General features: G+C 40.1%; 1 protein-coding gene across 2 annotated transcripts in view; it reads left to right on the forward strand.

Annotated features, from left to right (window-relative positions):
• The window catches only part of fn1a (fibronectin 1a), a 120,698-nt gene that overhangs the window by 91,472 nt on the left and 7,376 nt on the right, over positions 1-21,850 (forward strand). For both annotated transcript variants that reach the window (XM_034186618.1, XM_034186619.1), the window contains exons 37-46: positions 1,157-1,339; positions 1,422-1,511; positions 3,217-3,408; positions 5,099-5,188; positions 6,457-6,562; positions 6,704-6,923; positions 16,469-16,639; positions 16,727-16,865; positions 18,202-18,369; positions 20,337-20,462. In XM_034186618.1, the coding sequence (XP_034042509.1) occupies positions 1,157-1,339; positions 1,422-1,511; positions 3,217-3,408; positions 5,099-5,188; positions 6,457-6,562; positions 6,704-6,923; positions 16,469-16,639; positions 16,727-16,865; positions 18,202-18,369; positions 20,337-20,462 (1,485 nt within the window). The remainder of the gene's footprint in view (positions 1-1,156; positions 1,340-1,421; positions 1,512-3,216; positions 3,409-5,098; positions 5,189-6,456; positions 6,563-6,703; positions 6,924-16,468; positions 16,640-16,726; positions 16,866-18,201; positions 18,370-20,336; positions 20,463-21,850) is intronic.

Consider the following 21,850-nt stretch of genomic DNA (forward strand, 5'->3'; position numbering starts at 1 on the left):
GTGTGTGTGTGTGTGTATATCCGGATATTCCACTGTTAAAGGAGATTTTTTTTAATGTAATGCAGCCGCCGCGACGCTCCGCCACAGGAAAAACACCTCCATTGGAAGCCTTAAGGACAAGTTGGAACATGTCCAGCTGTTAAATAATTTCTCATATACTCACTCCACTGAAAGCCATCAAAAGCCACCTGGATTTTACAAATGGTTATCAACACGGAGGTGTTTTTCCTGTGCCGCCGCACCGCGTCGGCTGCGTCCCGACGCGCGGACCCGTCCGCACGTCTTTCATTAAAAAAATCTCCTTTAACAGTGGAATATCCGGATAAAATGCTGAAACCGACTTCTTCTGAAACTTCTCTGTTCTCTCACGACGTCCTGGATCAATAGAGCTTGAAATGTGGAGGTTTTCAGCTTGAACAGGCTGACGACGCTGCCTGAGAGCGCTGCACGACGTCTCGCACCGTGAAAAGTCCTTAAAGCGACAGTATCACCTCAAAATCTCTCATCAGCCGTTAAAGTTTTCACTGAAAACCAGCTTAATTTTTCGAACCGTGTCCACTTCGATGTGTCTCACAGGTTTAGAAAAAATTTTGATCAAACAACGCGCCAGTCTCTCAGCAACTTCTCAGACAAAGGAATTCCGACGAGGGGCTGGACGACTCCTCCCACAAGGAGTGCTCACAGGCGGATGACGTCACCGACAGGCGTGGAAAAACTCACGCATGCGCACGAGGGTTCAAGCATGTCTGACGTAAAAACATATGAATGAAATCCATATAGTTTTTGAAAAAAATAAAAAGGACCGTTACTTTATTGACAGCACTCGTATGTGTATGTGTGTATGTGTATATGTGTATGTGTATATGTGTATATATGTGTATGTGTATATATGTGTATATGTATAATCATAGCGATAAATGAAAAATTGTGGGCTCCAGGCTGTTCACAAACAAACAATCAGGGGCGAAAACATTATAACTTATCGAACAGAATAGCATGGGTTTGTTGTTAAAATAAAATTGCAGAAGGACAACAGGAGTTCCTTGGTGCACATGTCAAAATAAGGAATCTGATTGTTTTGAGCAGCACTTATAAATGTTAGAATATGTGTGAATTTTATAAACAAAAAAATGTCTTGCTCTTTTTCTCACTTAAGGTGTCAGCACTCCTCGGCGTGTACGCATCTCTGATGTTAAGGATTCTTCTTTCACACTCACTTGGCGCTCTAAGACAGAAAAAGTGTCTGGCTTTCTTATTGAGGTTACACCTACTTCCCCTACTGGCCACAGTCCTGTACACAGGACCATCAGCCCAGATTCACGCTCATACACTGTCACAGGTATGAACGTATGACTACATAGAAGGGTTTTTTGGCCAAAGAGATCGAGCATCTGTCTTAAACTGGTCTGTCTTCACTTCAGGTTTGGAACCAGGCACCCATTATAAAATCAACGTCTATACACTGAAAGGAACACTGCGCAGCACACCTTTTACACTCACTGCTACCACAGGTATCCATTTGTTGCTTTTTCTGAGAATGATTGTGAAAATTTGTTTTTTATTGCATTTATAGGGAACAGAATTTTAACAATAGCATACAGTTTGTAAGTAGGCAGTGGCATCAGAGAAAATGTTCAGTTTGGAATGTTTTCATAAATGTTGTCGATTATTCTGGAGTTTTTACAGTCATGCCAGCTCAGTATATTATGTGCTTTTACATACAAATGGATGTGTGTATGTATATATGTATGTGTATATATATATATATATATATATATATATATATATATATATATATATATATATACAGTTCAAAAAACTGTTGCATGAGGAAGATAAAAGTTATATTCCCTCTTCTTAATCAAAAGTGTAGTCTTTCAGTTTTAGACCATGATTTCTTACATTAAGTAATTCTCTAACAGAATGGATTTCCTTATCAATGCTGCTGCTTCTACTGGTTTTATGACATTGGCATCCAGCTGAGAGTGCAGCAAATAACTGAAACAGTCCTGCAAATGGTGATAGAAGCACCAAATTTCTCTTTAAAAAAAAACTGATTTGCCACTTGAATTTTCAATAGGCAGCCAAGTTGGGGTCATTGAAGAATTACACAGAGCTCAAAATTAAAAAAAAATAAATAAATCCTCCATTCATATTGAAAACATTTTTTTTCTGGTCATAAATATTCCAAAAAGGTATAGTTTGGATGACTGTAACTCAATATTATGTGATTAAAAACTGCAACAATGTGACAAAGGTCAATTTCAGTTTGTACAGGAATCAAAAGTTAAAGTTGCTCCAGTTCTGGTTTAAAAAAAAAAAAAAGAAAAAAAAAGTGATGCAAATTATTGGATGAGCTATTAGTAGTAGTAGTAGGATTAATAAATAGAATAGTTTTGACTGTGTTGAATGGTTGGTCTGCAAAGTAAAGGTCAAACAATGTCGACATCCATTGGATTCTATGACATATGTTACCCCATAACGTGATAACTATGCATGACAAATGGTGCAAATTATCCCTTTTTAAAATCCTATTATTAATTTGCATCACTTTGTACCAAAACTGGAGCAACTTTAACTTTTGACCCCTATACAAACTGAAATTGATCTTTGTCACATTCTTGCTGTTTTTACTCCATAACTGCATAATATTCAGTCACAGATAGTCCAAACTATACATTTTTTGGAATCTTTGTGATCAGACAAATAATGTGGTACAGTTTTCAGTACGACTAGAGCATCTTTGAATTTTGAACCCTGTGTAATTGTTCAATTTACCTGGCTGACTATTGAAAATTCAAGTGGCCAATCAGGTTTTTCAAAAGAGTAATATCTAAGGAGTATTTGTGCTGAATTTTGGTACTTCTATCACCATTTTCAGGATTCCTCTGTAAATATTTTGTAATCTGCTGCACTATTAATGGTGTGTTGCTGCCATCTTCTGCTCAAGTGTCAATCACAGTAACTCATTTAACATACAGGATCAGCTTGACATGCATGTAGACAGCGCCATCTTATGGCCATATGTGATGATACAGTATTTTATTATTTTCAGTATTTATTTTTCAGTATTTATTTTCATGTGTCAGTCTCAAGGCCTCCCAAACTAGTATATTAAAAAATTCTTGTAGCTTGGAAAATATCAGAGGAAGATTTCAAAGTAGAGTGAGATTGCTGGTTTTCTGACTTGATTTTGTGTGTGTGTGTGTCTTCCAGCCAAACCCGTCGTCATCCCAGCTTCCAATATCCGTTTTACTTCACTGAATCCTAACAGTATTTCCTTCACATGGGAGCCATCTCCGAGTCCAGGGGTCACTGGGTATTATGTCACCTATGAGGAGGCCGGAGGATTGCCTCGCGAAGTCATCCCAAGACCCCATCCCAGCCAGAGATATGCTAGCATCAGTGGTGAGTGTGTGGCATGAGAGTCACAGAGCAATCATGTAGCTTTAACAAAAAACAATTGTGTATTAGTTAACACTGGAGTTGGTTCTTTTTAGGGGTTATATTCACATTTCCAAAAGTTTACAGAAGTTGCCAGTTGTCTTAAAAAAAAAAAAAAAGCACAGATGTTCATAGCCTAAGCTACCGCATAATCTGTGAGGAATGCCTTATTGTCAGGTTTTAAAGAAATGTCTGATTTCTGTGTGTTACTTTAAATGGAAATAAACTGCTGCTTGCCACACCCCCACCATCAAAAAGGGAGCTTCTCTTTATGTAATGGTGGTGGAGGTGTGTCACACAGGTTGCAGACTCTGAGTGGCCATATACAGTACCAGCAACTTCAGATATAGAATTCATTTCCATATGTCACTGACAGTGATGCCGGTAACGTGTTACTCTAATCTGACCACTTTTTTTAGTAACGAGTAATCTAATGCGTTAATCTTTCCAAATCAGTAATCAGATTAAAGTTATTTCTCCATGTCACTGTGCGTTACTATTATTTTTCATTGTGGGTCAATAGCAGCATTAAACTTGGTCTGTGGGCAGGAGGTCGGGGTTCGACTGAACTGCCCACTTTAAGCGGGCTGTGAGCTTTTCATCCACGGTTTTTTGCAGCTGCTCGACTTGTCCTCACCTCTTAAAGCACGGTGATCAGCACACCTGCACTGAGCTTTACAAAGACATTTTTATACTTTTTTCCTCCTTTATTTAGAATTCTGAGCTGAGCCGCTCCGTATCTGCTGCTAAAAATAGCTGATCCTCCGCGATGCGTCAACAACTAACACTATTTTCCACTCAGATGCACCTAAACTCTCTTTCTGAGGACCACATGATGTGAAAACGCAATAAAACTTTCTTACCTGTAAATCTGGTCATGTTTTCTGCATAAATAAATATTATCCATTCTTTGTGCTCAAATGCCAAAGCAGGGGCGAATCCAGATGGAATGGGGGCGTGGGGCAGGGATGTGCTCCCCCACAACACCCCTAGATTAAAGGTCCAGTTTTGAAGCCTTTTTTTTACTACAACTACTAATACTACTTAAAATAATATTAATTTCAACAAGTAAAATATTTAGAGAGAATTTAAATGTTAGAAAAATGCTAGAATGAATTTAATAGTTACATTTATAAACAGTGTAGGTTCGAAATTGCAAGTTTTACTGTTACAGTGCTGTCAACAGTTAAATATGAGGTCAAGAAAGAGGTCTTTATTTTACTTTTTATAAAACAAGTATTTATTTTTATTGAAGTCAAGAAAGGGTGACTATAAAGTAAGTTTTGGCAAAACAGGTATCATTGTCATGTTGAGGTGGCAGAGGGTTGTTGTGGGCAGCTGGGGAAAGTAACTAAAAAAGTAACTAGTAATCTAACTTAGTTACTTTTACAATTGAGTAATCAGTAAAGTAACTAAGTTACTTTTTCAAGGAGTAATCAGTAATTGGATTACTTTTTCAAAGTAACTCTGGCAACACTGGTCACTGACATCCAAAACCAGCCATGTCAGGTTTAAATCTTCCTGGTCCCAGGGGACATGAACAAACATAAACAAGTGGGACTTGAGGAAGTTGAATATGAAACCGCAACTATAATTCACTTTGTGCCATATGATTCCTTTAACATTCATATTGTTTATTTGAATTTGTTCACAGGTCTGAATCCAGGAACAGAATATGTCATTAAGATTGTTGCCCTGCAGAATGCTTTGAGGAGTACGCCTCTAGTGGGCAAGGCCAGAACACGTAAGTAGACACTGTCCACCTACTGCACAATGCAAACATTTCCAATTTTTTTTTTCTTCATTTGATCATTTAGTTTATGTAAAGAGTACTCTATCACTGTCATAAATGTTTGGTTTCTCCAAGAATTTTGTGACAAGTACACAGCATTAAATCTATTTTAATAAAATAAAATTGTTAAACTAAAAAGCTGCTATGGTTATGTGCGAATAGTGCTGTAAGTGAATAAAACTACATCAGCAAGCTAATATGGGTCACCAGGGACTTCATTTGTGAAACCGCAGAATTGCAAATAAATTTTAATATGCTTTCTTTTCACCAGAATTATAAAGCTATTTGTATGCTTGACTCTTTTTTTTTTATATATATATATATATATATATAAATCTATTAACATGGAAGTGTATGTATGTGCATGGCATGCTGTCCACTCCCATCTTTATCCATGAATGCATGTAGACATTCCCTGATACAATAATTTGCAGATATAACCAGTCTGTGTCTGATACTCTAAATCCAGACCTGTTCTCTCACCAGGCAGAACACAGAAAAAGCACAAATACACCAAATGTGTAATTGAGACTTTGACTTTGACTTCATGCTTGGTTTGTGCTCTGACATGCACTGTGAACTGTGCGACCTTATATGTAGATAGGTGTGTGCCTTTTCAAATCATGTCCAGTCAGCTGAATTTACCCCAGGTGGACTTCAATTAAGTTGTAGAAACATCTCAAGGATGATCAGTGGAAACAGGATACACCTGAGCTGTGAATACTTATGTACATGTGATTTCTTAGTTTTTATTTTTAATAGTCTCTCATGCACTCATCTTCATCCGCTTATTCCAATTAAGGGTCGCGGGGGGCTGGAGCCTATCCCAGCAGTCATAGAGCGTGAGGCGGGGTATACTCTAGACAGGACGCCAGTCTGTCACAGGGCCACATATAGACAAACAAACACAGTCACACCCGCGCACACATACCTACGGACAATTTAAAGTGTCCAGTCCACCTGACCTGCATGTCTTTGGATGTGGGAGGAAGTTGGAGCTCCCAGAGAGAACCCACGCAAACACAAGGAGAACACACAAACTCCACACAGAGAGGCCAGGTGGGAATCGTACCCATGACCTTCTCGCTGTGAGGCAGCAGTGTTAACCACTAATCCACTGTGCTGCCCGTGAATACTTTCCGGATGCACTGTATTATGCACCTTTGTTTGTCCCTGCTAACATCTAATGGCTGTGATAACTGCGTGTCTCATCCAATCAGAGCCAGCTCCCGATCACCAGCTGATTCCTGATCTTTCCCACCTCCCTGTCCCTCACCGACCCAGCACTGACATCCTGGATGTTCCAGAGACCTTCAGTGACAAGATGTAAGCTCACATGCTGCATATTATCCTGTTTGCTGTCATTATTAATTATGCTGAATGTAAGATGTCAGATTTATTTTTTTATTCTTCAAATGCTATTGTTCCTCTTTAGAGCATCTCCGTGTTTTCTCCTTTCGTTTCCAGTTTCAATTCCAACCAGGTTCACTTAGCTGGTACTAGTGGGCAGAATCAACCAGGCCAGCATGGCCAGCGCATCTACACAGAGTACCAGAACCTAGGCCCCAACAACAGACTTAATGGCCATTACAATGGACCCAAAGAGGGCCAGAGACCCATTCTCAGAGAGCCCTTGATCTACATCCCTACAGCAGACCCTGATGGAAATAGAGTACCCCTGGTCAAGGTACACAAGTCTTGGAATACGTAATGTATTCTCTGTGTGAAGTATTTCATTATATTGTATGAACTGTTGATATTATTTAATTCTGTCACATCTGTTAGTTGGTTTGATAGCAACATTATACAAAATAGATTGACCAATTCGATCAAAAACAGGTGAAACTGTTGGACTGGGCTTGGAATATAGATGAACAAAAATCTAAGTGAAGACCTGGTGGAATCAAAGCACTGTGATCTTTAAGCATAAATCTTGTCTCACTGCAAAGGATGGTATGGTCCTGTCAGATGACTCTGCTGTATTGTCCCGTTTACCTGGTTGCACTGAGCAGTTTTATAAGGCCGGCGCTCCCATCAGGATGATGGACATCTCCAAAGCCATGGTTCTGGTGGCGGAACCACCAGTAAGATTTTTGCCACTATATTTCAATGAGATAGCAAAGGTGGTGAAACCACTGAGGGTAGGTAAAGCTGCTGGTATGGTATCATGGCTGAATTCTGACAGGGAGATGGACATGCTGTTGTCTTGGTGTGGTACATAGTCTTGGTTTCTGTTTGGAAAATTGATAATATCCGCAGACAGGACAAAAGGACTTGTCTCTCTGGAAAGGAAAGAGTGATTGCCTGGTATGGAATAACTCTGGGGGTCCATAGCAGGCAATATATTTGCAAGAATTCCTCCCACAATGATTCAGTGCCAGCTGTGTGCCGCACAGCACTAGGGCACTTTTGGTTTTATGCCAACGAAGTCAACCATCAAACACATCGTAGCTCTGAGAGTGGTTATGGGGAAGGTGATGGTCTAGTGGTTAAAGTGTTGGGCTTGAGACCACAGGATCCTCGGTTTAAATCCCAGTGAGACCGGAAAGTCACTAAGGGCGCTTGGGCAAGGTCCTTAACCCCCGAGTTTCTCCCGGTTTGTAGTGGGCGCCTTGCATGGCAGCAGCCTCACATTGGGGTGACTGTGAGGCATTGATGCATCTGATGCAGATGTAAAAGCGCGATATAAATCCTTGAATTGCTGGCTGTCTGAGTGGTGTCCAAAAAATGAGGTGGGCTTCATAGATAATTGGCAAAGCTTCTGGGGAAAACCTGGTCTTGTTAGGAGAGACGGCATCCATCCCACTTTGGATGGAGCAGCTCTCATTTCTAGAAATCTGGCCAGTTTTCTTAAATCCTCTAAACCGTGACTATCCAGGGTTGGGACCAGGAAGCAGAGTTGTAGTCTTACATACCTCTCTGCAGCTTCTCTCCCCCTGCCATCCCCTCATTACCCCATCCCCGTAGAGACGGTGCCTGCTCCCAGACCACCAATAACCAGCAAAAATCTATTTAAGCATAAAAATTCAAAAAGAAAAAATAATATATCACCTTCAACTGCACCACAGACTAAAACAGTTAAATGTGGTCTATTAAACATTAGATCTCTCTCTTCTAAGTCCCTGTTAGTAAATGATATAATAATTGATCAACATATTGATTTATTCTGCCTTACAGAAACCTGGTTACAGCAGGATGAATATGTTAGTTTAAATGAGTCAACACCCCCGAGTCACACTAACTGCCAGAACGCTCGTAGCACGGGCCGAGGCGGAGGATTAGCAGCAATCTTCCACTCCAGCTTATTAATTAATCAATAACCCAGACAGAGCTTTAATTCATTTGAAAGCTTGTCTCTTAGTCTTGTCCATCCAAATTGGAAGTCCCAAAAACCAGTTTTATTTGTTGTTATCTATCGTCCACTTGGTCGTTACTGTGAGTTTCTCTGTGAATTTTCGGACCTTTTGTCTGACTTAGTGCTTAGCTCAGATAAGATAATTATAGTGCGCGATTTTAACATTCACACAGATGCTGAGAATGACAGCCTCAACACTGCATTTAATCTATTGTTAGACTCGATTGGCTTTGCTCAAAATGTAAATGAGTCCACCCACCACTTTAATCATACCTTAGATCTTGTTCTGACTTATGGTATGGAAATTGAAGACTTAACAGTATTCCCTGAAAACTCCCTTCTGTCTGATCATTTCTTAATAACATTTACATTTACTCTGATGGACTACCCAGCAGTGGGGAATAAGTTTCATTACACTAGAAGTCTTTCAGAAAGCGCTGTAACTAGGTTTAAGGATATGATTCCTTCTTTATGTTCTCTAATGCCATATACCAACACAGTGCAGAGTAGCTACCTAAACTCTGTAAGTGAGATAGAGTATCTCGTCAATAGTTTTACATCCTCATTGAAGACAACTTTGGATGCTGTAGCTCCTCTAAAAAAGAGCTTTAAATCAGAAGTGCCTGACTCCGTGGTATAACTCACAAACTCGTAGCTTAAAGCAGATAACCCGTAAGTTGGAGAGGAAATGGCGTCTCACTAATTTAGAAGATCTTCACTTAGCCTGGAAAAAGAGTCTGTTGCTCTATAAAAAAGCCCTCCGTAAAGCTAGGACATCTTTCTACTCATCACTAATTGAAGAAAATAAGAACAACCCCAGGTTTCTTTTCAGCACTGTAGCCAGGCTGACAAAGAGTCAGAGCTCTATTGAGCTGAGTATTCGATTAACTTTAACTAGTAATGACTTCATGACTTTCTTTGCTAACAAAATTTTAACTATTAGAAAAAAAATTACTCATAACCATCCCAAAGACGTATCGTTATCTTTGGCTGCTTTCAGTGATGCCGGTATTTGGTTAGACTCTTTCTCTCCGATTGTTCTGTCTGAGTTATTTTCATTAGTTACTTCATCCAAACCATCAACATGTTTATTAGACCCCATTCCTACCAGGCTGCTCAAGGAAGCCCTACCATTATTTAATGCTTCGATCTTAAATATGATCAATCTATCTTTGTTAGTTGGCTATGTACCACAGGCTTTTAAGGTGGCAGTAATTAAACCATTACTTAAAAAGCCATCACTTGACCCAGCTATCTTAGCTAATTATAGGCCAATCTCCAACCTTCCTTTTCTCTCAAAAACTCTTGAAAGGGTAGTTGTAAAACAGCTAACTGATCATCTGCAGAGGAATGGTCTATTTGAAGAGTTTCAGTCAGGTTTTAGAATTCATCATAGTACAGAAACAGCATTAGTGAAGGTTACAAATGATCTTCTTATGGCCTCGGACAGTGGACTCATCTCTGTGCTTGTTCTGTTAGACCTCAGTGCTGCTTTTGATACTGTTGACCATAAAATTTTATTACAGAGATTAGAGCATGCCATAGGTATTAAAGGCACTGCGCTGCGGTGGTTTGAATCATATTTGTCTAATAGATTACAATTTGTTCATGTAAATGGGGAATCTTCTTCACAGACTAAAGTTAATTATGGAGTTCCACAAGGTTCTGTGCTAGGACCAATTTTATTCACTTTATACATGCTTCCCTTAGGCAGTATTATTAGACGGTATTGCTTAAATTTTCATTGTTACGCAGATGATACCCAGCTTTATCTATCCATGAAGCCAGAGGACACACACCAATTAGCTAAACTGCAGGATTGTCTTACAGACATAAAGACATGGATGACCTCTAATTTCCTGCTTTTAAACTCAGATAAAACTGAAGTTATTGTACTTGGCCCCACAAATCTTAGAAACATGGTGTCTAACCAGATCCTTACTGTGGATGGCATTACCCTGACCTCTAGTAATACTGTGAGAAATCTTGGAGTCATTTTTGATCAGGATATGTCATTCAAAGCGCATATTAAACAAATATGTAGGACTGCTTTTTTGCATTTACGCAATATCTCTAAAATCAGAAAGGTCTTGTCTCAGTGTGATGCTGAAAAACTAATTCATGCATTTATTTCCTCTAGGCTGGACTATTGTAATTCATTATTATCAGGTTGTCCTAAAAGTTCCCTAAAAAGCCTTCAGTTAATTCAAAATGCTGCAGCTAGAGTACTGACGGGGACTAGAAGGAGAGAGCATATCTCACCCATATTGGCCTCTCTTCATTGGCTTCCTGTTAATTCTAGAATAGAATTTAAAATTCTTCTTCTTACTTATAAGGTTTTGAATAATCAGGTCCCATCTTATCTTAGGGACCTCGTAGTACCATATCACCCCAATAGAGCGCTTCGCTCTCAGACCACAGGCTTACTTGTAGTTCCTAGGGTTTGTAAGAGTAGAATGGGAGGCAGAGCCTTCAGCTTTCAGGCTCCTCTCCTGTGGAACCAGCTCCCAATTCAGATCAGGGAGACAGACACCCTCTCTACTTTTAAGATTAGGCTTAAAACTTTCCTTTTTGCTAAAGCTTATAGTTAGGGCTGGATCAGGTGACCCTGAACCATCCCTTAGTTATGCTGCTATAGACGTAGACTGCTGGGGGGTTCCCATGATGCACTGTTTCTTTCTCTTTTTGCTCTGTATGCACCACTCTGCATTTAATCATTAGTGATTGATCTCTGCTCCCCTCCACAGCATGTCTTTTTCCTGGTTCTCTCCCTCAGCCCCAACCAGTCCCAGCAGAAGACTGCCCCTCCCTGAGCCTGGTTCTGCTGGAGGTTTCTTCCTGTTAAAAGGGAGTTTTTTTCCTTCCCACTGTAGCCAAGTGCTTGCTCACAGGGGGTCGTTTTGACCGTTGGGGTTTTACATAATTATTGTATGGCCTTGCCTTACAATATAAAGCGCCTTGGGGCAACTGTTTGTTGTGATTTGGCGCTATATAAAAAAATTGATTGATTGATTTAGTGAGATAGATTATCTCGTCAATAGTTTTATATCCTCATTGAGGACAACTTTGGATGCTGTAGCTCCTCTGAAAAAGAGACCCTTAAATCAGAAGTGCCTGACTCCGTGGTATAACTCACAAACTTGCAGCTTAAAGCAGATAACCTGTAAGTTGGAGAGGAAATGGCATCTCACTAATTTAGAAGATCTTCACTTAGCCTGGAAAAAGAGTCTGTTGCTCTATTAAAAAAAGCCCTCCGTAAAGCTAGGACATCTTACTACTCATCACTAATTGAAGAAAATAACAACAACCCCAGGTTTCTTTTCAGCACTGTAGCCAGGCTGACAGAGTCAGAGCTCTATTGAGCCGAGTATTCCTTTAACTTTAACTAGTAATGACTTCATGACTTTCTTTGCTAATAATAATATTTTAACTATTAGAGAAAAAAATTACTCATAACCATCCCAAAGACATATTGTTCTCTTTAGCTGCTTTCAGTGATGCCGGTATTTGATTAGACTCTTTCTCTCCGATTGTTCTGTCTGAGTTATTTTCATTAGTTACTTCCTCCAAACCATCAACATGTCAATTAGACCCCATTCCTACCAGGCTGCTCAAGGAAGCCCTACCATTAATTAATGCTTCGATCTTAAATATGATCAATCTGTCTTTATTAGTTGGCTATGTACCACAGGCTTTTAAGGTGGCAGTAATTAAACCATTACTTAAAAAGCCATCACTTGACCCATCTATCTTAGCTAATTATAGGCCAATCTCCAACCTTCCTTTTCTCTCAAAAATTCTTGAAAGGGTAGTTGTAAAACAGCTAACTGATCATCTGCAGAGGAATGGTCTATTTGAAGAGTTTCAGTCAGGGTTTCGAAATTCATCATAGTACAGAAACAGCATTAGTGAAGGTTACAAATGATCTTCTTATGGCCTCAGACAGTGGACTCATCTCTGTGCTTGTTCTGTTAGACCTCAGTGCTGCTTTTGATACTGTTGACCATAAAATTTTATTACAGAGATTAGAGCATGCCATAGGTATTAAAGGCACTGCGCTGCGGTGGTTTGAATCATATTTATCTAATAGATTACAATTTGTTCATGTAAATGGGGAATCTTCTTCACAGACTAAGGTTAATTATGGAGTTCCACAAGGTTCCGTGCTAGGACCAATTTTATTCACTTTATACATGCTTCCCTTAGGCGGTATTATTAGACAGCATTGCTTAAATTTTCATTATTACGCAGATGATACTCAGCTTTATCTATCCATGAAGCCAGAGGACACACACCAATTAGCTAAACTGCAGGATTGTCTTACAGACGTAAAGACATGGATGACCTCTAATTTCCTGCTTTTAAACTCAGATAAAACTGAAGTTATTGTACTTGGCCCCACAAATCTTAGAAACATGGTGTCTAACCAGATCCTTACTCTGGATGGCATTACCCTGACCTCTAGTAATACTGTGAGAAATCTTGGAGTCATTTTTGATGAGGATATGTCATTCAATGCGCATATTAAACAAATATGTAGGACTGCTTTTTTGCATTTGCGCAATATCTCTAAAATTAGAAAGGTCTTGTCTCAGAGTGATGCTGAAAAACTAATTCATGCATTTACGAGGTCTATTAGAAAAGTATCCGACCTTATTATTTTTTTCAAAAACCATATGGATTTGAATCACGTGTGATTACATCAGACATGCTTGAACCCTTGTGGGCATGCGAGAGTGTTTTTCACGCCTGTCGGTTACGTCATTCGCCTGTGGGTAGTCTTTGAGTGAGGAGTGGCCCACCCTCTCGTTGATTTTTTTTTCATTGTTTAGGAATGGCTCAGAGACTGCTGCTTTGTTTGATCAAAATTTTTTCAAAACTGTAAGGCACAACTGAGTGGACACCATTCGATAAATTCAGCTGGTTTTCGGTAAAAATTTTAACGGCTGATGAGAGATTTTGGTCTGGTAGTGTCGCCGTAAGGACGGCCCATGGCGCCTGACGTCGATCTGCGCTTCGAGGCGGCAGCATCTCGCCGTTTCACGTTGAAAACTTCCACATTTCAGGCTCTGTTGACCCAGTAAGTCGTCAGAGAACAGAGAACTTTCAGAAGAAGTCGGCATGAGGAGTTTATTCGGACATTCCATTGTTGATGGACATTTTGTAATGAAAGAACGTGTGGGCAGAGTCGCATGTCGGGCCGGACCCGACCGCGGCGGGTCGAAACAGGAAAAACACCTCCGTTGGAAACCTTAACGGGCAAGTTGGAACATGCCCAAGCTGTTAAACAATTTCTCAGTTACTCACTTGTTGAAAGCCATCAAAAGCCGCCTGAATTTTACAAATGGTTTTCAACACGGAGGTGTTTTTCCTGTCGCGGCGCACACAGATTTGCCGAGTCGTCACGGAAACGACTCGGCGAATTTGCGCGCACGTCTTTCATTAAAAAACGTACTTAAACAGTGGAATGTCCGCATAAAGTCCTCATGCCGGCCTCTTCTGAATCTTCTCTGTTCTCTCACGACATCCTGGGTGAATTAAGCCTTAAATTAGGATGTTTTCAGGTCGAAACAGGCCGACGACGGCGCCTGGAAGCGCTGCACGACGTCCCGCTCCGTGGGAAGTCCTTACACCGACAGAAACACCCCATAATCTCTCATCAGCCGTTAAACTTTTCACCGAAAACCAGCTTAATTTCTCCAATAGTGTCCACTCGGATATTCCTCACAGGTCCAGAAAAAAGTTTGATAAAGCAACGCGCGCCGTCTCGAGCAGCGTGTGAAACAAAGGAATTCAGCCGAGAGGGCGGGACCACATCTCACTCAAGGCCTGCCCACAGGGAAATGACATCACCGACACGTGTGAAAAAACTCACGCATGCGCACGAGGGTTCAAGCATGATTGGTGTAATCGCATGTCATTCAAATCCATATAGTTAAAAAAATAAATAAAAGGGTCGGTTTATTATCTAATAGACCTCGTATTTCCTCTAGGCTGGACTATTGTAATTCATTATTATCAGGTTGTCCTAAAAGTTCCCTGAAAAGCCTTCAGTTAATTCAAAATGCTGCAGCTAGAGTACTGAAGGGACTAGAAGGAGAGAGCATATCTCACCCATATTGGCCTCTCTTCATTGGCTTCCAGTTAATTCTAGAATAGAATTTAAAATTCTTCTTCTTACTTATAAGGTTTTGAATAATCAGGTCCCATCTTATCTTAGGGACCTCATAGTACCATATCACCCCAATAGAGCGCTTCGCTCTCAGACTACAGGCTTACTTGTAGTTCCTAGGGTTTGTAAGAGTAGAATGGGAGGCAGAGCCTTCAGCTTTCAGGCTCCTCTCCTCTGGAACCAGCTCCCAATTCAGATCAGGGAGACAGACACACACTCTACTTTTAAGATTAGGCTTAAAACTTTCCTTTTTGCTAAAGCTTATAGTTAGGGCTGGATCAGGTGACCCTGAACCATCCCTTAGTTATGCTGCTATAGACTTAAACTGCTGGGGGGTTCCCATGATGCACTGAGTGTTTCTTTCTCTTTTTGCTCTGTACGCACCACTCTGCATTTAATCATTAGTGATTGATTTCTGCTGCCCTCCACAGCATGTCTTTTTCCTGGTTCTCTCCCTCAGCCCCAACCAGTCCCAGCAGAAGACTGCCCCTCCCTGAGCCTGGTTCTGCTGGAGGTTTCTTCCTGTTAAAAGGGAGTTTTTCCTTCCCACTGTCACCAAGTGCTTGCTCACAGGGGGTCGTTTTGACATTTGGGGTTTTTCCGTAATTATTGTATGGCTTTGCCTTACAATATGAATCGTCTTGGGGCAACGGTTTGTTGTGATTTGGCGCTATATAAATGAAATTGATTTGCTTTGATATAAATGCAGTCCATTTACAAAACTCGAGCATGACTATCAGTAATGCTTGTTTGCAGAATGTTGTTTTTTATTAAAACATTTGATACTGTTGTACAGGCTAATTTGTGGAACAGTCTGAGAATTCACGGGATCCCCAAGACGTTGTAGGGCTTCATACATTCTTTTTTCTTTTTCTAATGCCCACTTATTCCAATTAAGGGTCAAGGGTCTGAAGTCTAGAGATAGAGCATTCTTTGGGAATGAGGCAGGGTACACATTGGACAGGTTGCCAGTCCAATGCAGGGTCAACACATAGAAACAAACACATTCACAGTCACTCACACCTGGTCTAAAGCAAACCCAGGACCTTGCAGTGTTAACCACTAATCCACCATGCCACCCTGCGGGACATCATAATCAGCATATATATATATGAGTCTTTGAGTTCTTCCCAATGAACTCTGGTATTCATGTGTTCTGGCTCCTACTCTATTATTATTTGTGTAGACTGATTGTTGGATAACTTTAAGGAGTCCAGCAACTTGGGTGCCTTGGTCAGGGACAAAATCTTTACTGACCTTGACTTTATAGGCAATACTGTCATCTGTGTAGAATCAATGGATACCCTGTTACACTTGAGAATCAGAGCGAGGAGTTGGACTGTCTGGGGTTGCATTTGTCCTGGATCAAGTCTAAGATCCACTCTTTCAATGACGTCCTGAATTCTAAGAGCCCATCCTATGAGGTTGAAAGATGTCTGGGAAACACTTAGCCATGAGGTTGCTGGACAGAGGTGTTTGGTGATACGGTTTTCATTTCAGGATAATGGTGGTCCAAATATTCAGGATCCTGGTGCTTCCTGACTTATTGTATGATTATGACACCTAGACATGTTGTGTCCACATTAATGTGGCAAAGAAAAACAATTACTTTTACAGCAAAAGATGGTTGTTTTAAAATATCCAATGGTTTGGCTGGGTCGTTTGAGGAACTCAGACCTTTTATGCATTCTGTTTGGTCCTGCAGGTGAATGAAGGCTTTCAGGCGGGGCTTCCTTTTGGTTTCCCTGACAACGAGACAGAATTGCCCCAAGAAGCACAGACATTTACAACGATCTTGTGGCAACAAATCCCTCAGACGTCCGAGTACGTGGTGTCCTGTAATCCCATCACACACCTGGAGGAAAGGGACTTTCAGGTACACACTCAAACACACACCAGTGCTTCTGTATGTTCAGTGATTGAGACATCAGACTGTCTTATGGCTTTCTCTTCCACTGCACAGATGCGTCTTCCCGGGACTGCCAACCGTGCCACATTGATTGGATTGACATCCGGAGCGTCCTATAATGTTGTCGTAGAAGCCGTGAGGGGCACTGCTAGAGAGAAGGTTCTGGAGGAAGTTGTCACAGTTGGCAATGCTGGTACAGTAGTCCACACATACATGTGCAAATTATGTACTGTGACAGACCTGATCTTAACGTGCACTCATGTTGCATGTGCATGTTAATGTTATGTAACATTGCTTTACATTGGGCGTTTCAATTGTACTTTGCAGGTTTCACTTTCAAGAGTTCATATTCTGTTAGACAGACCTGACAAATGCACATTTTGATAACACTGTATTGGACTGTTTATTACACATGATAATATCACTGCGGCAAGTAATACCCCAACAATGAAAAGTTATTAAAGGGGTTATAGTGAGTAAAATCACTTTATAAGTCCCACATTTCTCTCAGTACATGTAGGAACTATTGTGTAATGTGGCAAATTGAAACGGCACCTTTTTGAAATTCAACTTGCATCACAGAATTCCTTATCCTGTGGCTTGCTGTGTGAGATATCCATTACTCTGTATGACGCTTGCATGATTTGTGGGAAAGAAGGGGGTGCCAATTAGCATAGCATTCCCATTTAAAGTGACAGGACAGAAACCGGTCACGTCTTAAAACATTTGAAGAGGGTTTTTGTTTTGTTTCTGTTTTTTTTTGTTTGTTTGTTTTTTGTTTTTTTTCCTCCCGCTCAACGAAGGGGAATGCATTTTGTTTTCACCCCTTCCATCTGTCCAAACATCCATCCGTAAACTTTTACTTTCTGCACAATAGCTGAAGATTGTGTTGTCTGATTGAAACCATTTCTTGGTGGTGTATTGGGGAAAGTGGGAAGAAGGTTCCTTTTGAAAATGGCTAATATCCGTTATCCAATAAGGCCGCTACAACACAAACTTGATTTTTGTTTCCACACAATAGCTAAAGAATGCTTCATTTAATTGAAACCATTTCTTCATGGTGAACTAAGGGAGGATGGAGGAAGGTTCCTTTCAAAAATGGGGGTCATCTGTCATCCAATATTGCCAACATATCCTTTCAAAAATGGGGGTCAATACACTGCAAACAGTTGAAAAGCAGCAATATTTTGCTATACAAATAGACCATATCCCATTAAAACAGCAGTCTTTATCCTCACCCCCCACCAATAAAATCACCAACTTAACATACCAGCAGGGACATATGTCACGCTTTGCATTACTCTTGTTTAAAGATGCATCACCTCAGTATTTTGGGGGTAAATTTTGGATGAAGACTTGAATATTTGTTTGTAAGACACCTTTGATGAATATTAACTTGCAGAAAGGTTTTATATACCACCTTTTTAAAGAAAATTTCCATCTACATCCTCAGTCTTTATAGGTGATGCCATCTTCACCTGGAGCATACATGGGATTATTTCTAAGTGTACTTCTCTTTTCCTCTTTAGTTCCAGGTGACATCCCCATTTCCACCATCCAGGATGTGTGTTACGACACATTCACTCACACCTACCATGAGGTGGGCTCAGAGTGGGAGCGCATGTCTGACACTGGCTTCAAGCTGTGGTGCCGTTGCCTGGGCCTAGGCAGTGGTCATTTTAGGTGTGATTCATCCAGTGAGTGGCTTCTTAACCCCATCCCAGCATGCTTTGCAAACAGCTTTAAACACACCATAGATTTAGTGTCGAATAATTCTATGTGATTTATTCAAAGGAATTTATAAATCTGTATTAAAATGAGTACATCACAGATGAATAAATACAAATTGACTGACGTTCAGCGCCCTAAAAGCACACCTGGTCGACTTTGATTAATTTGGTGTAAAGTCACACAGTTTTGGGTGCTCGTCTTCTGATCTGATACAGTGCAAGCACTTTAAGAATTGAGTTTGTAGTTCTGATCTTTCAGAGGCCAAAATGGAATCAAATGATAATGATTTAAAAGTTCCTGAAATATAGGAGATTCTCTTTGTTTGGGGAATGGTTCTTATAAATTCCAAAGCAACAGCTCAAAATCCCTAGTATGTGTATTCATATTCTCTATGCAGTAATATGATGCCAACATGGACAGCATTCACACTAATTTACATTTTTAATTTTTATTTTTACTTGGTTTGCATATCCTGCAAATAATGTATGATTATACAGTACATATCTTAGACAATACATTTTTTGTCACATAATAATTATGTCTGCACTAACACTTCCACTTTTGCAAATTTACTAAAACAATTCTCACTGCCATTGTCCATGTTGGTGTCTCTTGCTCTTTTTGTCTAAACTGAACCAGCCAGTCTCATGATTTGTTCAGTCTGTGCTGCTAACATCAGGCCATCATGGATTACAACTGCTTCAAAGTCACTGGATTGTTTGTATCTGGTTTGGTTTTAGCCCCAGTTATGAGCACATTTAACTTGGAAGCAACATTTTTTTTCTGACTTGAAGGGTGTGACATGTTTTTTATATATATATCAATCAATTCAATCAATCAGTTTTATTTATATAGCGCCAAATCACAACAAACAGTTGCCCCAAGGCGCTTTATATTGTAAGGCAAGGCCATACAATAATTACGTAAAAACCCCAACGGTCAAAACGACCCCCTGTGAGCAAGCACTTGGCGACAGTGGGAAGGAAAAACTCCCTTTTAACAGGAAGAAACCTCCAGCAGAACCAGGCTCGGGGAGGGGCAGTCTTCTGCTGGGACTGGTTGGGGCTGAGGTAGAGAACCAGGAAAAAGACATGCTGTGGAGGGTTGCAGAGATCAATCACTAATGATTAAATGCAGAGTGGTGCATACAGAGCAAAAAGAGAAAGAAATACTCAGTGCATCATGGGAACCCCCCAGCAGTCTAAGTCTATAGCAGCATAACTAAGGGATGGTTCAGGGTCACCTGATCCAGCCCTAACTATAAGCTTTAGCAAAAAGGAAAGTTTTAAGCCTAATCTTAAAAGTAGAGAGGGTGTCTGTCTCCCTGATCTGAATTGGGAGCTGGTTCCACAGGAGAGGAGCCTGAAAGCTGAAGGCTCTGCCTCCCATTCTACTCCTAACCCTAGGAACTACAAGTAAGCCTGCAGTCTGAGAGCGAAGCCTTCTATTGGGGTGATATGGTACTATGAGGTCCCTAAGATAAGGTGGGACCTGATTATTCAAAACCTTATAAGTAAGAAGAAGAATTTTAAATTCTATTCTAGAATTAACAGCAACACCAATATGGGTGAGATATGCTCTCTCCTTCTAGTCCCTGCTAGTACTCTAGCTGCAACATTTTGAATTAACTGAATATAAAATAATTTGTACAGTTGAGATGAATGTATGTTTTTATGGTGTGTGTGCGTGTGCGTGCGTGCATGCTTTACACATTTGGCATAATTGTTACTGTGTAGAAATGTGTATTTATGAATGTAACTTTTTTATGTTTAGTGTGAAGAACAAACATCCCTTCTGTCACATACCTGCTTCACTCTGATGTCTCTTTCTTTTCTTCCTTTCCTCTCTTTTCAATCAAACAATTACCTCCATTTTTTTATTCCTATGCTTCTTTACACACTCCTCTCACTCTGCTGCTCCGCCTTTCCCGTAGAGTGGTGTCATGACAACGGTAACAACTACCGCATCGGTGAAAAGTGGGATCGCCATGGTGAAAATGGTCACATGATGAGCTGTACCTGTCTGGGCAACGGAAAGGGAGAATTTAAATGTGAACCCCGTAAGTACAACATAACTTTTTTTGACTTGGTTGTTTTCATTTTACAGTTTCTGAACCATGTAGAACCATGTTTTGTGCAAATCTTTCACAGTAGAAGCTGCAGTACAAAGCCATTTGGTGGTCATAACACTGCCAAAGCCAAATCGTGCTGGAATTTTGCACAAAGATTCACCACATTGAAACTTAGTAGCCTAATTTTTGTTGTTGTTGAAAATACAGCAACTTGGTGAACATCTTAACTTGTAACTAATCCTGATACAAACTTTCACTTCTTTGTGTATTATTGGACATGTGACAGGTTTTTGAAAAGTGATGCCTTTCGTTTCTGTTAAATTGACCAAAATGCCAAATCTCACCATGTAACAGAACAGATCATCCAGAATCCAAAACCTCAACATTTATTGGCTTGTGACCCTTATTCATTCTTATTCAACCCTGATTGAAGTTCCTTGTAGATCAGTGAAAATTACTGTAATTTGTCAGTGTAATCAATTGTGTGGATGCATTTTCTGAGACAACATAATCAATTACAGAATAATGCCACATATCAATTAATTTGGAAATGAGTAATCATTTCGGCACTTGTGCACCTCTCTGGTTGGCACTGTAGTGCCATAGCCTTTTCAGTTGCGCACAGCTCTGGTGTTTTTCGTTTCTGCTGTGTGGGGCATCCTGCACAAGTCAAACATCTGTTTCACTACTTTTCTTACAGATTTAATACATTGAAGTGATTTTGTTTTTTCACATGAAAGCATAACAGCCATGGAAATATTGTAAAAAATGTTCCGCTGTCTGAAGCAGCGGACCTTTGTGTCATGTGCCCGCTTGATGGAGACTAAATGGAAATTAAGCATAGCTATGTGTTTGTTAAATGTAAAACTGTAAAAATCTTGGATCATTAAGCTTTTTTTCATCCAGGTTTTAATTAATCATTTTGATTAATAGACTATAAAAATAACAGGCTGTAAAAATAACCAAATTAATCAATAGAAAAATATTTGTTAGCAACAGCCCTAAATCACTTTGAGGAATAAGGCAAACTGTCTAATGATGCACCATTGTCGGTATGCAATGTGTGTGTGTGTAATGTGTGTGTGTTGGGGGGGGGGGGGGGGGGGGATCAGACTTGACACTCTGATCCAAAGGAATTCTGAATTTTAGTGGATTCTTCCACTCGATAAAAGGAAAAAGATTGCACAAAGGTTTTGTGGAGGCTGCCAGGAAATCTTTTGAATAAACTTTTTAAAAGTCAAATGCCAGTGATCACGTAACCTCAGTGTTGTAGATTACCCTCAAAACAATTACTGTCCCCATTCAGTAGTGGTTAAAGTGATGGAAGAAGTATCAAAATATTTCTGACATGCCTTTTTCTGTTTTCCAGACCAATA

The sequence above is a fragment of the Thalassophryne amazonica genome, chromosome 14 (genome assembly GCF_902500255.1).
Source record: "Thalassophryne amazonica chromosome 14, fThaAma1.1, whole genome shotgun sequence".
NCBI classification, from domain to species: domain Eukaryota; kingdom Metazoa; phylum Chordata; class Actinopteri; order Batrachoidiformes; family Batrachoididae; genus Thalassophryne; species Thalassophryne amazonica.